Here is a 20,066-nt window from a genome sequence, read left to right as displayed (position 1 = left end):
TCAGTACAAGAGTGATCTAACTAGCCCTAGCTAGAGTGAGTTCAACCAATCTCTGCTAGACTGAAGAGTGAAGTTACAGTACAGTCCGAACTGAAAACTAAAAATGCCGAAGGTCACAGCATGTCGGGCAGCATCCGTGGAGAGAGAACAAGCTAACATTTCAAGTCTAGATGACAGTTCATCAGAGCTGAGGTGAAGTGTGGAAGGGGCAGCATTTAGGCTATAGTTGACTGGGTGTGGATGGATTTGGAATGCTGGGGGAGAAGTGACGACCAGAATTCCTGTTGGAGGGAAGAGCAAACTTTCTTCAGGGTTGGCATTCCTGAAGAGGCGTGGCGGTCAATTAAACATATTGAAGATGCTGCAATTTGATCCCAGAGAAACTCAGCCGGTCTGGACACATGTGTGAACAGAAAACCAGCTAACATTTCAAGTTTGATCTGATTCTTCTCTGGAACTCACATTGGTCATGCTGTTGTCACATTTCCTGTCTGCGTTTTGAAACTCCCCAAGTTTCCTGGTGTTTCCTTTGAATCTATAAATAACTTTTAATCCTAAGCAAACCATCACCTATAGTTATTTTCACAGCTTATTATGTACAAAGGAAACTTGTCATCCCAGAAAATTACTGCACAGAAAGAGGCCATTCAGCCCTTCATGATGATGTGGGTTTCAGCATCCTAACTGCAGCTGTTTATTCTAAACCCATTTGCCTGTCAATCATAGCTCAATGTGCAGAGCCCCACCTTCAGATATTCAGCTCACGTCTGTCTCCAGAGGCTTCATCAATGGTGTTCAGAAGGTGTGTGTGTGTGTGTGAGAGAGAGAGAGAGAGAGACAGACGGAGAGAGAGAGAGAGAGAGAGAGAGAGACGGAGAGAGAGAGAGAGAGAGAGAGAGAGAGACAGACAGACGGAAAGAGAGAGACAGACGGAGAGAGAGAGAGATCAACGTCACAGAGCATCACTCGGAGCCTTGCTCTTTAGCTCGGAGGCCTCCAGGATAATCTTCTAGACCAAGCCCCACACATGTGGAACAGGATAAAATGTTTGATTTGATTTATTATTGTCACATGTACCTAAGTACTGTAAAAAGTTTTGTTTTGTGAGCAGTACAGGCAGATCATTAATGGAGATACAGATCATTTAGACTGGGCGACGCATACAAGGTTACACTGAACAGGACATGCACAAAGCAAGATCATCATTAGAGATTAGACAGGTCCGTCAGCAGTCTAATAGCAGCAGGGAACAAGCTGTCCTTACAGTCATAGAGATATCCAGCATGGAAACAGACCCTTCAGCTGACCAGATATCCGAAATTGATTTAGTCCTATTTGCCAGCACTTAGCCCATATCCCTCCAAACCCTTCCTATTCATATACCCATCAAGTGCCTTTTGAATGTTGTACCAGCCTCCACTACTTCATCTGGCAGCTCATTCCATACACGCATGAGCATCTGTGTGAAAAAATTGCCCCTTAGGTCCCTTTTAAGTCTTTCCCCTCTCACCCTAAACATATGCCCTCTAGTTCAGGACTCCCCCACACCAAGGAAAAGATCTTGTCAGTTTCCACATCCATACCCCTCATGATTTTATAAATCTCTATAAGGTCGCCCTCAGCCTTCGATGGTCTGGGGAAAACAGCCCCAGCCTATTCAGCCTCTCTCTATAGCTCAAACGCTCCAAACCATGTCAACATCCTTGTAAATCTTTTCCTTTCAAGTTTCACAGCGTCCTTCCCATAATAATGGTTCTTAAACCTGTTGGTATGGGTGTTTCAGCTTCTGTATTTTCTGCCTGACAGGAGAGGTTGTAAGAGATTATAACCAGATGAGTCTTTGATGATGTTGGCTGCTCTTCCACAGCGTCGAGAAACATAGATGGAGTCAGTGGATGGGAGGTTGGCTTGCATGATGGACAGTGCTGTGCTTACAACTGTGTAGTTTCTTACACTCCTGAGCAGAGAAGTTGCCGTACCAAGCTGTGATGCACCTACATAGAATGCTTTCTGTGGTTCATCCTAAAAGTTGGTGAGGGTCCTTTTAGACACGACGAGTTTCCTTAGCCTCCTGAGGAAAAAAGAGGTGTTGTTGTGCCTTCGTGATGATCCATCTTTGTGGGATGACCAGGAAAGATTTCTGGTTATTGTCATTCCAAGGAATTTGACGTTCCTTCCCTACCTCAATTCCATTGAAGTGCTTGCACTTGTTCTTCCAAACTGTGCACAGGAGGGATCTGTGCTCAGCAGCCTGAAGTAAGAAGATGGATCAGTAACATCATTTCAGTTTGACATCCTGAGGATCAGCAAATCCTTTTGTGCCAGACAGTATGGAGCTGTTCTCAACCAACATTTGTATGTACATAATTTTTATGAATAAGGTATATTTTTCCAGTAAAAGTTCAATGCCATGACTGAAAAAGTAAAACATCCCATATAACTTCTTAAACCTCTCCACTAACCTGACCTGCTGCCTTAGATTAGATTACTTACAGTGTGGAAACAGGCCCTTCGGCCCATCAAGTCCACACACCAACCCTCCGAAGAGCAACCCATCCAGACCCATTCCCCTACATCTGACACTGTGGGTAATTTAGCATGGTCAATTCACCTAACCTGCACATTTTTTGGACTGTGGGAGGAAACCGGAGCACCCGGAGGAAACCCACACAGACACGAGGAGAATGTGCAAACTCCACACAGACAGTTGCCTGAGGCGGGAATTGAACCCGGGTCTCTGGCGCTGTGAGGCAGCAGTACTAATCACTGTGCTACCGTGCCACCCCCAATCTATGGGCAAGCTCTTCAAGATCTTACTGTTGCTAAGAAAAAGACTGATGCTGTAAATCAGAAAGAAAAACAGAAGTTGCTGGAAAAGCTCAGCAGGTCTGGCAGAGTCTGTGAAGAGAAATCAATGTTAACATTTCAGGTCCATTTCTGAGGAAGGGTCACAGCACCCAAAATGTTAACCCTGATTTCTCCCCACAGATTTTTTTTTATTTCAAAAATATACTTTATTCATAAAATAATTTGGATCTCTATACAATGCCATTCTTGTGCACACATTACATTGCTTTACGTACAGACGTCGAAATTTACTGTACATTTACTATCCAGCTCTTCTGCTGAGGTGTCAGCGGAGCCCAAATGACTGCGTGGGCCCCCTGTGCTTAGGCAGGCGATGTTACACGGTGGTCTTTCCCCACCGCGCCTTGATGGCAGCTGCCCCGAGCTTCAGCGCGTCCCTCAACACGTAGTCCTGGACCTTGGAATGTGCCAGTCTGCAGCACTCAGTTGGGGTCAACTCCTTCAGCTGGAATATCAACAGGTTTCGGAAAGACCAAAGAGTGTCTTTCACCGAGTTGATGATCCTCCAGGCACAGTTGATGTTCGTCTTGGTGTGCGTCCCGGGGAACAGGCCGTGGAGCATGGAGTCCCGCGTCACGGAGCTGTTCGGGACGAACCTCGACAAACACCACTGCATTCCTCTCCAGACTTCCTTCGCGTAGGCACATTCCAGAAGGAGGTGTGTGACAGGCTCGTCCCCCCGCAGCTGCTTCGAGGGCAGCATGCGGTGCGGCAGAAAGTCTGGGCATGCATTAAGGATCTCACAGGCAGAGCCCTTCTCACCACCAGCCAAGCCATGTCTTGGTGCTTGTTGGAAAGTTCTGGCGATGAGGCATTCTGCCAAATGGCTTTCCCAGTCTGCTCAGGGAACCGCTCGACAGGATCTTCCCTTCCCTTTTCCCGAAGAGTCTCAAGGACACTATGTGCTGACCACTTCCTGATGGACTTGTGGTCAAAGGTGTTTTTCTTCATAAACTTCTCCACGAAGGACAGGTGATACGGAACGGTCCAACTACTCGGAGCGTTCCGCGGCAGCGAGGCCAGGCCCATCCTTCGCAACACCGGGGACAGGTAGAACATCAGTACGTAGTGACACTTGGTGTTTGCGTACCGGGGATCCACGCACAGCTTGATGCAGCCACACACAAAGGTGGCCATCAGGGTGAGGGTGGCATTGGGCATGTTTTTTCCCCCATTGCCCAGGTCTTTGTACATTGTGTCCCTTCGGACCCGGTCCATCTTTGAAATCCACATGAAGTGGAAGATGGCCCGGGTTACTGCGGAGGCATAGGTTCTGGAGATAGGCCAGACCTGTGCCACATTTAACAATACTGAGAGTACCTCACACCTGATGACCAGGTTTTTACCGGCAATGGAGAGCGACCGTTGCTTCCACCTGCCCAGTTTCTGCCTCATTTTCCTGATCCGCTCCTCCCAGGTCTTGGCGCACGCCCCAGCCCCACCGAACCAAATACCCAGCACCTTCAGGTGGTCAGTCCTGAAGGGGATAGAGGATTGGTCGGCCCAGTTCCCGAAGAGCATGGCCTCGCTCTTGCCTCGGTTTACCTTGGCCCCCGAGGCCCGCTCGAATTGGTCACATGAGTCTGTGCACAGACAGCAGATCCGAGCAGAAAATGGCAACGTCATCCATGTACAGGGAGGCCTTAACCTGCAGGCCCCCGCTGCCAGGAATAGTCACCCCTCTCAGGCTCGCATCCTTCCTGATGGATTCGGCAAATGGCTCTATGCAACACACAAACAAGGCAGGAGAGAGGGGGCAACCCTGCCTGACTCCAGATCTTACAGGGAAGCTATCTGATACCCACCCATTGATTGAGACTGCACTGACAATGTTGGTGTTGAGCAGTCTTATCCAATTACAGATTCCCTCCCCAAGCCCATTTTGGAGAGAACATCCCTCATATATGTATGCGATATCCTGTCAAAGCCTTTTTCCTGGTCCAGGCTGATGAGGCAGGTGTCCACCCCCCCCTGTCCTGCACGTAGGCAATTGTATCCCTGAGGAGTGCGAGACTCTCAGCGATCTTCCTACCCGGTACAGCACAGGTTTGGTCAGGGTGAATCACCGACCCCAGAGCAGACCTGACCCGGTTGGCGATGACCTTTGACAAGATTTTGTAGTCTGTGTTTAACAGCGAGTTGGTCTCCAGTTTCTAATTTCCTCCCTCTCCCCCTTCTGCTTGTAGATGAGGGTGATGATGCCTTTCCTCATGGATTCACTCATGGTACCTTCCAGAAGCATATTGACGTAAACCTCCAGCAGGTCCTGGCCAATCAAGTCCCAAAGAGTAGAATAGATCTCGACCGGTAAGCCATTGCTTCCGGGAGTTTTAGTCTTTTCGAAGGACTCGAGGGCTTTGGTCAGCTCATCCAGATATAGCTGCTGGCCCAGCCTCTCTCATATTCCGTCGTCTAAGACGTCCGTGATAGAGGACAGGAACGACTGGGAGGCCGTGCTGTCGTTTGGCTTTGAGTCATATAGACTGGCATAGAAGGATTTGCTGATCCTCAGGACGTCAGCCTGAGATGACGTTATCGAGCCATCTTCTTCCTTCAGGCTGCTGAGCATGGAGCTCTCTTTGTGCACCTTCTGGAAGAAGAAATGTGAGCATGACTCGTCCTGCTCCACCGAGCGGACCCTGGACCGGAAGATTATCTTGGAGGCCTCCGAGGCAAAGAGCGAGGCTTGCTGGCCCTTCACCTCCTGGAGGTCCTCCGTGACATCCACCCCCATCGTCTGCAGCAGGAGCAGGTTCTGCATACTTTCCTGGAGTTGGGACAGTTTTCCCCGCCTCTCTCTCGCCTCCTTTGAGGATGAAGAACCTCTTGATGTTCCCTTTTACTGTTTCCCACCAGTCCACTGGAGACTCAAAGAGGGGCTTCACGGTTCTCCAGCCTGCGTAATCCGTCTTGAGCTCCTCGATGTTTCCCGGGGTCAACAGCTTAATGTTGCCAGATGCTGCCAGACCTGCTGAGCTTTTCCAGAAACCTCTGTTTTTGATCCTAACTTGCTGTTGGCTCCCAGTGTCCTGGATAAGGTCAGTCTGGATGGGCTGAATGGCCTACTTCTGCTCCTATTCCTGACGTAAGGCACAACTTTATTAGATTACTTACAGATTACTTACAGTGTGGAAACAGGCCCTTCGGCCCAACAAGTCCACAACAACCCGCCGAAGCGTATAGCACCCAGACCCATACTCCTACATTTACCTCTTCACCTAACACTACGGACAATTTAGCATGGTCAATTCACCTAACCTGCACATTTTTGGCAAGTTATCACTTAGCAAGTTTTATTGTAGTTTCAGGTTTGTCTCTCTTTAGGAGTGGACTTTAATGCTTTAACTGTTCAAATATTTCCAATCAGACCTGTCCAAGATAATTGGAGGAGAGGAACATCATCATGTGTCGCCAGTAACTCTGATTGGACAGACCCTGGGATTAGCTCCATGTGATTGGTTTACGATCCCTGTCACTGATTGGGTGATCGATGTGTGGCTAATGATTGGCTGCCTTTCCATCAGTGTCCGACAGATGATTGGTTAGCAATCCCAGCCTCCCGTCCTGACATGGTAGCTCCGTGCCGTTTCCATTGGTTACCAGTTATCTCGGTAGGTGATTGGTCAATTCCGCCACACGGCAGTAAAGCGGTTGGCGAATGGCCGGAAATTAGTCGCGACCCTCTTCCAATGGCGGAGCGGCTTGTTAGGTGTCGGTTGGAAGATGGCGGACCGGCTCACGCAGCTGCAGGACGCTGTGAACTCGGTGAGGGCGAGTGGCTGGAGCCTGACTCCATTCCGGGGTTAGCAGTGGCCCCCCCATCTCCCCCCCCCCCCCCTCCCTATCTCCCCCACCCTCCCCCCCCCATCTCCCCCACCCTCCCCCCCCATCTCCCCCACCCTCCCCCCCCATCTCCCCCACCCTCCCCCCCCATCTCCCTCACCCTCCCCCCCCATCTCCCCCACCCTCCCCCCCCATCTCCCTCACCCTCCCCCCCCCATCTCCCTCACCCTCCCCCCCCCCATCTCCCTCACCCTCCCCCCCCATCTCCCCCACCCTCCCCCCCCATCTCCCTCACCCTCCCCCCCCCATCTCCCTCACCCTCCCCCCCCCCATCTCCCTCACCCTCCCCCCCCATCTCCCTCACCCTCCCCCCCCCCCCATCTCCCCCACCCTCCCCTCCCACCCTCCCCTCCCTCCCCCCCATCTCCCCCACCCTCCCCCCCCATCTCCCTCACCCTCCCCCCCCATCTCCCTCACCCTCCCCCCCCCCCATCTCCCTCACCCTCCCCCCCCCCATCTCCCTCACCCTCCCCCCCCATCTCCCCCACCCTCCCCCCATCTCCCCCACCCTCCCCCCCATCTCCCTCACCCTCCCCCCCCCATCTCCCCCACCCTCCCCCCCATCTCCCTCACCCTCCCCCCCCCCCCATCTCCCCCACCCTCCCCTCCCACCCTCCCCTCCCTCCCCCCCATCTCCCCCACCCTCCCCCCCCATCTCCCTCACCCTCCCCCCCCATCTCCCTCACCCTCCCCCCCCCCATCTCCCTCACCCTCCCCCCCCCATCTCCCCCACCCTCCCCCCCCCATCTCCCCCACCCTCCCCCCCCATCTCCCCCACCCTCCCCCCCCATCTCCCTCACCCTCCCCCCCCCATCTCCCTCACCCTCCCTCCCCCCCATCTCCCTCACCCTCCCCCCCCCCATCTCCCTCACCCTCCCCCCCCATCTCCCTCACCCTCCCCCCCCCCATCTCCCCCACCCCCCATCTCCCCCACCCTCCATCTCCCTCCCCCCCCATCTCCCTCACCCTCCCCCCCCAATTCTCCCCCCACCCCCCATCTCCCCCACCCTCCATCTCCCCCACCCTCCATCTCCCCCCCCATCTCCCCCACCCTCCATCTCCCCCACCCTCCATCTCCCCCACCCTCCATCTCCCCCACCCTCCATCTCCCCCCACCCTCCATCTCCCCCACCCTCCATCTCCCCCACCCTCCATCTCCCCCACCCTCCATCTCCCCCACCCTCCATCTCCCCCACCCTCCATCTCCCCCACCCTCCATCTCCCCCACCCTCCATCTCCCCCACCCTCCATCTCCCCCACCCTCCATCTCCCCCACCCTCCATCTCCCCCACCCTCCATCTCCCCCACCCTCCATCTCCCCCACCCTCCATCTCCCCCACCCTCCATCTCCCCCACCCTCCATCTCCCCCACCCTCCATCTCCCCCACCCTCCATCTCCCCCACCCTCCATCTCCCCCACCCTCCATCTCCCCCACCCTCCATCTCCCCCACCCTCCATCTCCCCCACCCTCCATCTCCCCCACCCTCCATCTCCCCCACCCTCCATCTCCCCCACCCTCCATCTCCCCCACCCTCCATCTCCCCCACCCTCCATCTCCCCCACCCTCCATCTCCCCCACCCTCCATCTCCCCCACCCTCCATCTCCCCCACCCTCCATCTCCCCCACCCTCCATCTCCCCCACCCTCCATCTCCCCCACCCTCCATCTCCCCCACCCTCCATCTCCCCCACCCTCCATCTCCCCCACCCTCCATCTCCCCCACCCTCCATCTCCCCCACCCTCCATCTCCCCCACCCTCCATCTCCCCCACCCTCCATCTCCCCCACCCTCCATCTCCCCCACCCTCCATCTCCCCCACCCTCCATCTCCCCCACCCTCCATCTCCCCCACCCTCCATCTCCCCCACCCTCCATCTCCCCCACCCTCCATCTCCCCCACCCTCCATCTCCCCCACCCTCCATCTCCCCCACCCTCCATCTCCCCCACCCTCCATCTCCCCCACCCTCCATCTCCCCCACCCTCCATCTCCCCCACCCTCCATCTCCCCCACCCTCCATCTCCCCACCCTCCATCTCCCCCACCCTCCATCTCCCCCACCCTCCATCTCCCCCACCCTCCATCTCCCCCACCCTCCATCTCCCCCACCCTCCATCTCCCCCACCCTCCATCTCCCCCACCCTCCATCTCCCCCACCCTCCATCTCCCCCACCCTCCATCTCCCCCACCCTCCATCTCCCCCACCCTCCATCTCCCCCACCCTCCATCTCCCCCACCCTCCATCTCCCCCACCCTCCATCTCCCCCACCCTCCATCTCCCCCACCCTCCATCTCCCCCACCCTCCATCTCCCCCACCCTCCATCTCCCCCACCCTCCATCTCCCCCACCCTCCATCTCCCCCACCCTCCATCTCCCCCACCCTCCATCTCCCCCACCCTCCATCTCCCCCACCCTCCATCTCCCCCACCCTCCATCTCCCCCACCCTCCATCTCCCCCACCCTCCATCTCCCCCACCCTCCATCTCCCCCACCCTCCATCTCCCCCACCCTCCATCTCCCCCACCCTCCATCTCCCCCACCCTCCATCTCCCCCACCCTCCATCTCCCCCACCCTCCATCTCCCCCACCCTCCATCTCCCCCACCCTCCATCTCCCCCACCCTCCATCTCCCCCACCCTCCATCTCCCCCACCCTCCATCTCCCCCACCCTCCATCTCCCCCACCCTCCATCTCCCCCACCCTCCATCTCCCCCACCCTCCATCTCCCCCACCCTCCATCTCCCCCACCCTCCATCTCCCCCACCCTCCATCTCCCCCACCCTCCATCTCCCCCACCCTCCATCTCCCCCACCCTCCATCTCCCCCACCCTCCATCTCCCCCACCCTCCATCTCCCCCACCCTCCATCTCCCCCACCCTCCATCTCCCCCACCCTCCATCCCATCTCCCCCACCCTCCATCTCCCCCACCCTCCATCTCCCCCACCCTCCATCTCCCCCACCCTCCATCTCCCCCACCCTCCATCTCCCCCACCCTCCATCTCCCCCACCCTCCATCTCCCCCACCCTCCATCTCCCCCACCCTCCATCTCCCCCACCCTCCATCTCCCCCACCCTCCATCTCCCCCACCCTCCATCTCCCCCACCCTCCATCTCCCCCACCCTCCATCTCCCCCACCCTCCATCTCCCCCACCCTCCATCTCCCCCACCCTCCATCTCCCCCACCCTCCATCTCCCCCACCCTCCATCTCCCCCACCCTCCATCTCCCCCACCCTCCATCTCCCCCACCCTCCATCTCCCCCACCCTCCATCTCCCCCACCCTCCATCTCCCCCACCCTCCATCTCCCCCACCCTCCATCTCCCCCACCCTCCATCTCCCCCACCCTCCATCTCCCCCACCCTCCATCTCCCCCACCCTCCATCTCCCCCACCCTCCATCTCCCCCACCCTCCATCTCCCCCACCCTCCATCTCCCCCACCCTCCATCTCCCCCACCCTCCATCTCCCCCACCCTCCATCTCCCCCACCCTCCATCTCCCCCACCCTCCATCTCCCCCACCCTCCATCTCCCCCACCCTCCATCTCCCCCACCCTCCATCTCCCCCACCCTCCATCTCCCCCACCCTCCATCTCCCCCACCCTCCATCTCCCCCACCCTCCATCTCCCCCACCCTCCATCTCCCCCACCCTCCATCTCCCCCACCCTCCATCTCCCCCACCCTCCATCTCCCCCACCCCTCCATCTCCCCCACCCTCCATCTCCCCCACCCTCCATCTCCCCCACCCTCCATCTCCCCCACCCTCCATCTCCCCCACCCTCCATCTCCCCCACCCTCCATCTCCCCCACCCTCCATCTCCCCCACCCTCCATCTCCCCCACCCTCCATCTCCCCCACCCTCCATCTCCCCCACCCTCCATCTCCCCCACCCTCCATCTCCCCCACCCTCCATCTCCCCCACCCTCCATCTCCCCACCCTCCATCTCCCCCACCCTCCATCTCCCCCACCCTCCATCTCCCCCACCCTCCATCTCCCCCACCCTCCATCTCCCCCACCCTCCATCTCCCCCACCCTCCATCTCCCCCACCCTCCATCTCCCCCCACCCTCCATCTCCCCCACCCTCCATCTCCCCCACCCTCCATCTCCCCCACCCTCCATCTCCCCCACCCTCCATCTCCCCCACCCTCCATCTCCCCACCCTCCATCTCCCCCCACCCTCCATCTCCCCCACCCTCCATCTCCCCCACCCTCCATCTCCCCCCACCCTCCATCTCCCCCCACCCTCCATCTCCCCCCACCCTCCATCTCCCCCCACCCTCCATCTCCCCCCACCCTCCATCTCCCCCACCCTCCATCTCCCCCCACCCTCCATCTCCCCCACCCTCCATCTCCCCCCACCCTCCATCTCCCCCCACCCTCCATCTCCCCCCACCCTCCATCTCCCCCCACCCTCCATCTCCCCCCACCCTCCATCTCCCCCCACCCTCCATCTCCCCCCACCCTCCATCTCCCCCCACCCTCCATCTCCCCCCACCCTCCATCTCCCCCCACCCTCCATCTCCCCCCACCCTCCATCTCCCCCACCCTCCATCTCCCCCCACCCTCCCACCTCCCCCCCATCTCCACCTCCCCCCCATCTCCACCCTCCCCCCCCATCTCCACCCTCCCCCCCATCTCCACCCTCCCCCCCCATCTCCACCCTCCCCCCCCATCTCCACCCTCCCCCCCCATCTCCACCCTCCCCCCCCATCTCCACCCTCCCCCCCCATCTCCACCCTCCCCCCCATCTCCACCCTCCCCCCCCATCTCCACCCTCCCCCCCCATCTCCACCCTCCCCCCCCATCTCCACCCTCCCCCCCCATCTCCACCCTCCCCCCCCATCTCCACCCTCCCCCCCCATCTCCCTCCACCCTCCCCCCCCATCTCCCTCCACCCTCCCCCCCCATCTCCCTCCACCCTCCCCCCCATCTCCCTCCACCCTCCCCCCCCATCTCCCTCCACCCTCCCCCCCCATCTCCCTCCACCCTCCCCCCCCATCTCCCTCCACCCTCCCCCCCCATCTCCCTCCACCCTCCCCCCCATCTCCCTCCACCCTCCCCCCCCATCTCCCTCCACCCTCCCCCCCCATCTCCCTCCACCCTCCCCCCCCATCTCCCTCCACCCTCCCCCCCCATCTCCCTCCACCCTCCCCCCCCATCTCCCTCCACCCTCCCCCCCCATCTCCCTCCACCCTCCCCCCCCATCTCCCTCCACCCTCCCCCCCCATCTCCCTCCACCCTCCCCCCCCATCTCCCTCCACCCTCCCCCCCCATCTCCCTCCACCCTCCCCCCCCATCTCCCTCCACCCTCCCCCCCATCTCCCTCCACCCTCCCCCCCATCTCCCTCCACCCTCCCCCCCCATCTCCCTCCACCCTCCCCCCCCATCTCCCTCCACCCTCCCCCCCCATCTCCCTCCACCCTCCCCCCCCCCATCTCCCTCCACCCTCCCCCCCCCCCCATCTCCCTCCACCCTCCCCCCCCCCCCCCCATCTCCCTCCACCCTCCCTCCCCCCCCATCTCCCCCACCCTCCCTCCCTCCCCCCATCTCCCTCACCCTCCCCCCCCCCCCCCATCTCCCTCACCCTCCCCCCCCCCCCCATCTCCCCCACCCTCCCTCCCTCCCCCATCTCCCCCACCCTCCCTCCCTCCCCCATCTCCCCCACCCTCCCTCCCCCCCATCTCCCCCACCCTCCCTCCCTCCCCCCATCTCCCTCACCCTCCCCCCCCCCCCCATCTCCCTCACCCTCCCCCCCCCCCCCATCTCCCCCACCCTCCCTCCCTCCCCCATCTCCCCCACCCTCCCTCCCCCCCCCCTCCCCCCCCTCCCCCATCTTCCCCCCCCCCATCTTCCCCCCCCCCTCCTCCCCCCCCCCCCATCTTCCCCCCCCCCTCCTCCCCCCCCCCCATCTTCCCCCCCCCCCCTCCTCCCCCCCCCCCCCCAATCTCCCACCCCCCCCCCCCCCCCCAATCTCCCACCCCCCCCATCTCCCCTTCTCCCCTCCCCTCGCCCCCTCGCTCCCCTTCCTGTTGGGGTGCAGATGGCCCGGGGGGTTTATTTCAGACAAAATCCAATATACAACACCGACCCTCCGACAGTGCGGCGCTCCCTCAGCGCTGGCCCTCCGGCAGTGCGGCGCTGGCCCTACTTCAGTTGGGCGTACTGGGTCAGGCACAGTGTCACAGTTTTTTCAACATCGGGAGATTTTGTGGAATAATTGAGGTCTTACTGAATGTAATGAGTTCTAATTATATTCTGAAATGTGGTGAGATGTTTAAGGTGTGACTATCAAAGTTAAGGAACAAGGTAAAGATTTTGCGAATGGTAAATTGAAATCATGCATTTTCTCAGGTATAATAAAACAAGTATCTCAATGGTGTGAGTTTGTAGAATGCTGAGATGCAGATAAGTCTACATGTCCCAGTATATGCATCATACAAGGATATAGTATTGATACACCAAGTAACCAGTAAAGCTAATAGAACTTTGTTTTTGTTGCGAGGGATATTGAACATGAAAGTAGAGAGTTTGTTTGTTTTTAAGGGCACTGACTGGACTGTATTTGAAGTACTATGAACATTACGGGACACCTTATTTCTGGTAAGGTGGAACTGCATTGGAAACATTTTATAGGTTGTTCCCTGGGCTGATGCCTGGAATAACAGGATTTTTTGAGGAAAGGTTGGAAACACTGCACTTGTACCTACTGGAGTTTAGATGAAAAAAAGAGCAACTTGGTCGAACGTTTAATCTTAACAGGGCAAATGTGGAGATGATATTTCCCCTTCTGGGAGAATCTAGACTAAGGATTATAGTTTAAAAATAAGGGTCACCCATTCATCAAAGATTAGAATTTTTTTTTCTCTCAGGTGGAGCACGAGTGAACTTCTTTTCCTGAACGAGGTGAAATCAGAGTCCTTGAATAGTTTTAAGGCAGGTGACATTAGATTCTTCGTAAGCAAGGGGTGAAAGGTTGCTGGCTTGGAATCAAATTAGCCATCAGGTTAAATGGAGCATGCTTGAGGGGCTGAATGGTCTGCTCCTTCTCGTAGTTAAGTGTAGTTTGGTCTCTTTCCAGTTAGCTCTGATATGTGTTCAGGTGAACTATAATAGTGAGACAGAATATTTAAACACTGTTTACTTAACAGTTTACTGTTTGAAATCTAGCTCAAATCTTCACACTTCCACATGCTGTGTTTCGTTTTTAAATTTAAGTTCCATACATCAATATGCCATCAACAAATAATCTGTGGAATTTGTGATGGACAGAAGGGTGGGACTGTCAAACTTGTTCATAATTTGCACTTTGTCTTGAACTATGCTTTATAATTTGCTAAGGACAGAAAGAACCCATTCAAGACTGTTCCATCATTGAACTAACTCATTGTTGTACACAAACAAAACGTGTGTATGTTGGAGATTGTTAATGCCCACATCATCACTAAGTGAATGTTTCAGGTTGATGACCATTCACCAGAACCATCAAAAGTTGAGAGATGTAAATATTTTCAATCAACTTCAGAGGCAGGTTAAAAAGGAAGGAAGGAAGGAACAAATTAGATTAGATTACATTACAGTGTGGAAACAGGCCCTTCGGCCCAACAAGTCCACACCGACCCGCCGAAGCGAAACCCGCCCATACCCCTACATTTACCCCTTACCTAACACTACGGGCAATTTAGCATGGCCAATTCACCTGACCCTGCACATCTTTGGACTGTGGGAGGAAACCGGAGCACCCGGAGGAAACCCACGCAGACACGGGGAGAACGTGCAAACTCCTCAGTCAGTCGCCTGAGGCGGGAATTGAACCCGGGTCTCAGGCGCTGTGAGGCAGCAGTGCTAACCACTGTGCCACCGACTTAGTGATAGGCTGAAAACAGGACTGATTCAGTGACAGAGAGATGCTTATGCAAGAGTTTTTTTCTTTTTTTCAAAAGTTAGAGAACTAACCCCACCGTCACCATGTCAACATTTATTTAAATATAGACAGTCCTTGACACTGATCCAGCTCCCTCAGAGCCAGCTCTCAGTAAAATGGACGACTGGCACGCCTGTTTATTTTTTTTTTAGAATGAACAGGATGTCAGGCACTCCTGTTCTTTTTTCTTACCCCCACACTACCGCCTAACTGTGGTAGTGCTTATTTTTACCCCAACACCCATGTTGTGTGTGATGCAAGGGTTTTCATGGGAGGACTGAACTACATGATTGGTTGAGTGGATGTGGTGTCACTCAATTGGGCTGTTTTGTCCCTGATGGTGTCATGCTGCTTTTGAGTATTATAGGAGAGCATTCATCCACGCAATTGGGGAGTATTCCATCACACTCCTGACTTGTGCCTCGTAGATGGTGGACTGGCTTTGGGAGTCAGGAGGGGAGTTACCTGTCGCAGTATTCCTAGCCTCTGGCCTGCTTTTGTAGCCAATGTGTTTACGTGGTGAGAGCAATTCAGTTTCTGATCAATGGTAATGTCCAGGATGTTGATAGTGGAGAATTCAGTGATATTAACACTGTTGAATGTCAGGGGGTGGTGGTTAGGTTGCCTCTTTTTGCCTTCCGTGACGGAAATGTTCACTTGCCATTTGTCGGACCGAGCTGGATATTGTCCAGATTTTGTTGCATTTGAAAGTGACTATTTTGCAATGTAAACTGTCACAAAATGCATTACAGAAATTCACCAGAGATCCTTAGCACCCTCCAAACCCACAACTACTTCCATCTAGAAGGATAGTGACAACAGATGCATGGGAGTACCACCACCACCTGTAAGTTGCCAGCCACACTACTCACCAACTGACTTGGAAATATCTCGTCGTTGCTTCTTTGTCGCTTGGTTGAAATTGGAAAACTCCCTCCCTAATGGAACTGTGGGTTTACCTCCAGCATGTGAATTGCAGCGGTTCATGAAGATAGCTAACCACCACCTTCTCAAGGGGCAGTTTGGGTCAGGCAATAAATGCAGGCTGGCCAGCGATGCCCAAGTCCCATGACTGAATTAAGTAAAAACTCCATTCACACATCTTGTTCCTTGACCGTAAATAACATTGCCCAACAAAATTAAATGCCGTGTTGTTTTAAATTAACCTTCTTTTCTTCTCTCTAGTTAGCAGACCAGTTCTGTAATGCCATTGGTGTCTTACAGCAGTGTGCTCCACCTGCATCGTTTACAAATATCCAAACTGCCATAAACAAAGATCAACCATCCAACCCAACTGAAGGTTAGTTCTTAAAATTCATTGTTTGATAGGAGGTGGGTGTCACAGGAAGCACCAATATGTTACCCATCTCTAATTGCCCTGGAATTGAGTGGTTTGCCAGACCACTTTGGAGAATAGTTAATAGTTGTTTAACAGACTGTGGGTTTGGAGTTGCCTGTAGGCCTGCCATACAAGGATAGCAGTTTTATTCATATTAAATGGGTTTTTACAATAATCGATAGTTTGTTGAGACTTTATATTCCAATTTTATTTAATTGAGTTGTAATTCCACCAGCTGCCTTAGTGGGATTTGAGCCAGTCCCCCTGTAACTGTAGCCTGGATCTCTGGATTACTGGTTGAACTACATGACAGCTATGCCACTATTTCCTTGAATGTCTGCGGATGTCTTTACTTTCCCGAAATAAGTTATTGCAATTGTCTGTGAATCCAGTGTCTCTGATCACCTGGACTTGAAGTCCAGTTTAGCAACCTAAATTGCTTCACCACTTGTCCTAATGTCTCCTTACTGACTCACTGAAATTTAATTTGATTATGCTCATGTTCAATGCCTTGATGTTTATGGTATGTAAATATGTTAAAACAAAAGGCATATTTTAATTATTTCGATTAAAAAGAGAGACTAACCATTTAAGGGCCTGTCAACTTTAATTTGGTGTAATTGCTATTGTAAAATAGTTGAAAGAGAGACTGCTAGGATGTGGGGGCTACAAGGAGGAAGTGAACATTGTGATATTGCAATCTGATTAAATCCATCATCAATAAAATATGAGTTGCAAGTTTTACACTTCACCTTGGCTTGGAATCAGGTTATATTTGGAGGAAGCTTTACTATGCAGAAAGCTATAAAAATGCACAATGTCTCTGGAGACCTCTCAGTCACCTTTTTGGTGCTGAGAGCTGTCTTCCTTTGACCTTGATGTTCCATTTAAAACTAGGGTTGCCAGCTTTTGATTTTGCACATCCACCGTAACTCTTGTGTTACTCCAGGATGTTTCTTATACTTCGAAGTACCTGAAATGTTCACTCCTTTTATAAAACAAATTAGATTGCAGAATCATCTCCGTGTAGATGCTCAAGTGCATTAATGACAACCCCATTTGGAAGACACATTTGCCTGAGTGGCTAAAAGTTGCAGTGCCAGGTTAGGAAGATTGTCTCCTTGAAAAACATTCAGGTCCATCTCTCTTAGTGGAACATAGGAGACTACAAGTTAGTCAGTAATCAGAAAGCACAGATTTATGGTGATTGCCCAAAGAAAAGAGGGAAGTTTTTTAAAATGTAAATTGGAATGCATTGCCTGAAATGGGCTGGGTGCATTAATGAAGGGAAAACATTTGCTTGTGGGCAATATGGGCAGGGCTGTTCAATACAATGAATAATTCTTTTAAAGCACCAACACAGACACAGTAGGCCAAATGGCCTCCTCTGCTTTAAGATTTTACATTATAGTTATAACCAGCAAGGAGTCAAGTGATTACAAAATCGTTTGGAATTTTTTTTAGTTAGTTCACTTGTGAGACATGGGCTTTGCTGTCAGAGTTAAATTATTACCCAATGGTATAATAGAGCCATTCGTAAATGCAAATCTTTCCCTACCACCATCTCTCTTCATTGGGTCATTCCTGAAAGGCTGTTATCTGAAATTTCTTTTTCTCTCCTGGCCCTACATTTTCCCTCCAGAATATGCACAGCTTTTTGCTGCACTGATCGCACGCACTGCGAAAGATATTGATGTATTAGTCGACTCGCTACCAAGTGAAGAATCAACAGCAGCATTGCAGGTAATGTGATTCCACTTGATGATATTCCTGAACAAATCCAATCCCAGACAGAAATTTAGCTTTTTACTTATTTTGGTTTTAACAAAATGTAAGCTTTTGCCAGAAAATAAGCATGCAATGCTGAAAATTTTATTTTAATGACACAAGGAATAAAATATAATGATCCAAACTGTTAACTTGTATGAGTTCAAAAGTTTAAAATGCACAGTGATAATATAATCGTATTAGTCTCAAAACACTTCTTTTCAGCAAATGAAATAAAACAATTTTTGTACAGTTCCCCCAAAAGACTATTCCTGATACAGTTCCCAAAACACTCATACAGGCATGCCAATGTGAATGTTATCTTGCACACTATGGGCAATTTACCATGACCAGTCTACCTAAGCTGCGCATCTTTGGACTGTGGGAGGAGCACCCGGAGGAAATTCACGCAGACAAGGGGAGAATGTGCAAACTCCACAGACGGTCCCCTGAGAGTGGAATTGAACTTGAGTCCCTGGTGGTGTGATGCAGCAGTACGAACCATGGAATTGCGATGGCTTCTTCTGGAGCCACTACACACCTGAGCTTTAATGTTCTCAGCTGAAATAAACGCTTCTGGGTTTTAGTGAGTTTTGAGAAGATTTGTAGCTCAAGTTGAGGTTCTGGATGTAGGTTTGCTCGCTGAGATGGAAGTTTCGTTTTCAGATGTTTCATCACCATACTAGGTAACATCAGCAGGCCTCCGGATGGCCTGCTTTCTATTAGTGTTTAGGTTTCCTTTGGTTGGTGATGTCATTTTCTGTTCTTTCTCGGAAGGGATGTTAAATGGGATCAAGTCAATATGATAGAGTTCTGGTTGCAATGCTGTGCTTTCTAGGAATTCTCTTGCGTGTCTCTGTTTGGCTTGTCCTCTGATGGATGTGATGTCCCAGTCGCAGTGTTATTCTTCCTCATCTGTATGTAAGAATACGAGTGAGAGTGGGTCATGTCTTTTTGTGGCTAGTTGATGACTTTAGTTTTGTTGTCTGTATACAAAACACATCCAGAAACCCTAGCCACTCTCCCCTACATCAAAGACATATCGGAAATGACTGCCAGACTACTCAAACCTTTTGACATCGTGGTAGTCCACAAACCCTCCAACACTAAAACAGCAGCTAATGAATTTGAAAGACCCTATACAGACAACAAGCAAAACTTTTGTCATTTACAAAATACCTTACAAGAACTGTAACAAACACTACATTGGGCAAACATACAGAAAACTAGCTACCAGGATGCGTGAACATCAACTAGCCACAAAACGACATGATCCACATACAGATGAGGAAGGACACCACTTCAACTGGGACAACACATCTATCCTAGGACAAGCCAAATAAAGACACGCACGAGAATTCCTAGAAGCATGACATTCCAACTGGAACTCTATCAACAAACAGATTGACTTGGATTCCATTTACCATCCCCTGAGAAAAAGAACAGAAAATGACATCACCAACCCAAGGAAACTCAAACATACATATAGAAAGTGGGTTCCACCACCAATGCTTCATCCGGAGGCTCACTGAAGATGTTACCTAGCATGGTGACAAAACGTCTGAAAATGAACCTTCCAGCTCAGCGAGCAAAGCTACATCCAGAACTTCTGGGTTTTTATCCCAATATTTCTGCTCTAGACTAACATTAACTTCTCACTCTAAGGTAATCTATTTCATGAAGTTTATCTCTGGAGCTCTGCTCTATACAGCCATGCTGTTGTAAAATCTACCAAACCTTAAAAACATGAAGTCAAAAGTGAAACTAAAAGTCTCTCTTTATGGGTGTTTCCCTGAAGTTTAAAAAAACTCAGATTCCAGAATTCTCTGAACCATTTTTGCACCATTACTTACCATGCTGGGTCACCATTTAAAATAAAGAAAAGTCCATTTGTGCACAAACTGCCCATTTGTTCCACAACCAGGCTTCAAAAACAGTTCTCCCAGAATTCGCCATGGTTACAAAAATACTTACATAATTATGAGGGGCATGGATAGGATAAGTAGACAAAGTCTTTTCCCTGGGGTTGGGGAATCCAGAACCACAGGTTGGACCGATGGGTCTGTTTCCATGCTGTACATCTCTATGACTTCAAATTAATAATTAACTTCAAGCACACAGAAAACAAATTCAAATTCATCAAATAACATTAGATAGTATATAAATAAATCCCACTGCTTGCATCACATTAAGAGTGGCCTGTTACATTCTGCCAGTGAAAGCCAGTGTAGGAACTGGTGCAGTATTTGTGGACACAGTATATTTAGTAAATTCTAGCAGCAGGATGTAGGAAGAATTTCCACTTGCCCATCTTGAATTGTATGTGC

General features: G+C 52.9%; 1 protein-coding gene across 1 annotated transcript in view; it reads left to right on the top strand.

The window, feature by feature from the left end:
• The first annotated feature begins 6,516 nt into the window (after positions 1 to 6,516).
• The window catches only part of med21 (mediator complex subunit 21), a 29,368-nt gene continuing 15,818 nt past the window's right edge, over positions 6,517 to 20,066 (top strand). The window contains exons 1-3 of the mRNA XM_043708728.2: positions 6,517 to 6,633; positions 15,819 to 15,933; positions 17,615 to 17,715. Coding sequence (XP_043564663.1) covers positions 6,592 to 6,633; positions 15,819 to 15,933; positions 17,615 to 17,715 — 258 coding nt within the window. The 5' untranslated portion in view covers positions 6,517 to 6,591. The remainder of the gene's footprint in view (positions 6,634 to 15,818; positions 15,934 to 17,614; positions 17,716 to 20,066) is intronic.

This window comes from Chiloscyllium plagiosum, unplaced genomic scaffold (genome assembly GCF_037043375.1).
Source record: "Chiloscyllium plagiosum isolate Xiang-an unplaced genomic scaffold, Cpla_swu_hap1 HiC_scaffold_19, whole genome shotgun sequence".
In the NCBI taxonomy this organism is placed as follows: Eukaryota; Metazoa; Chordata; class Chondrichthyes; order Orectolobiformes; family Hemiscylliidae; genus Chiloscyllium; species Chiloscyllium plagiosum.
The sequence above is the reverse complement of the archived record's forward strand: the minus strand, read 5'-3'. Positions and strand labels throughout refer to the sequence as shown.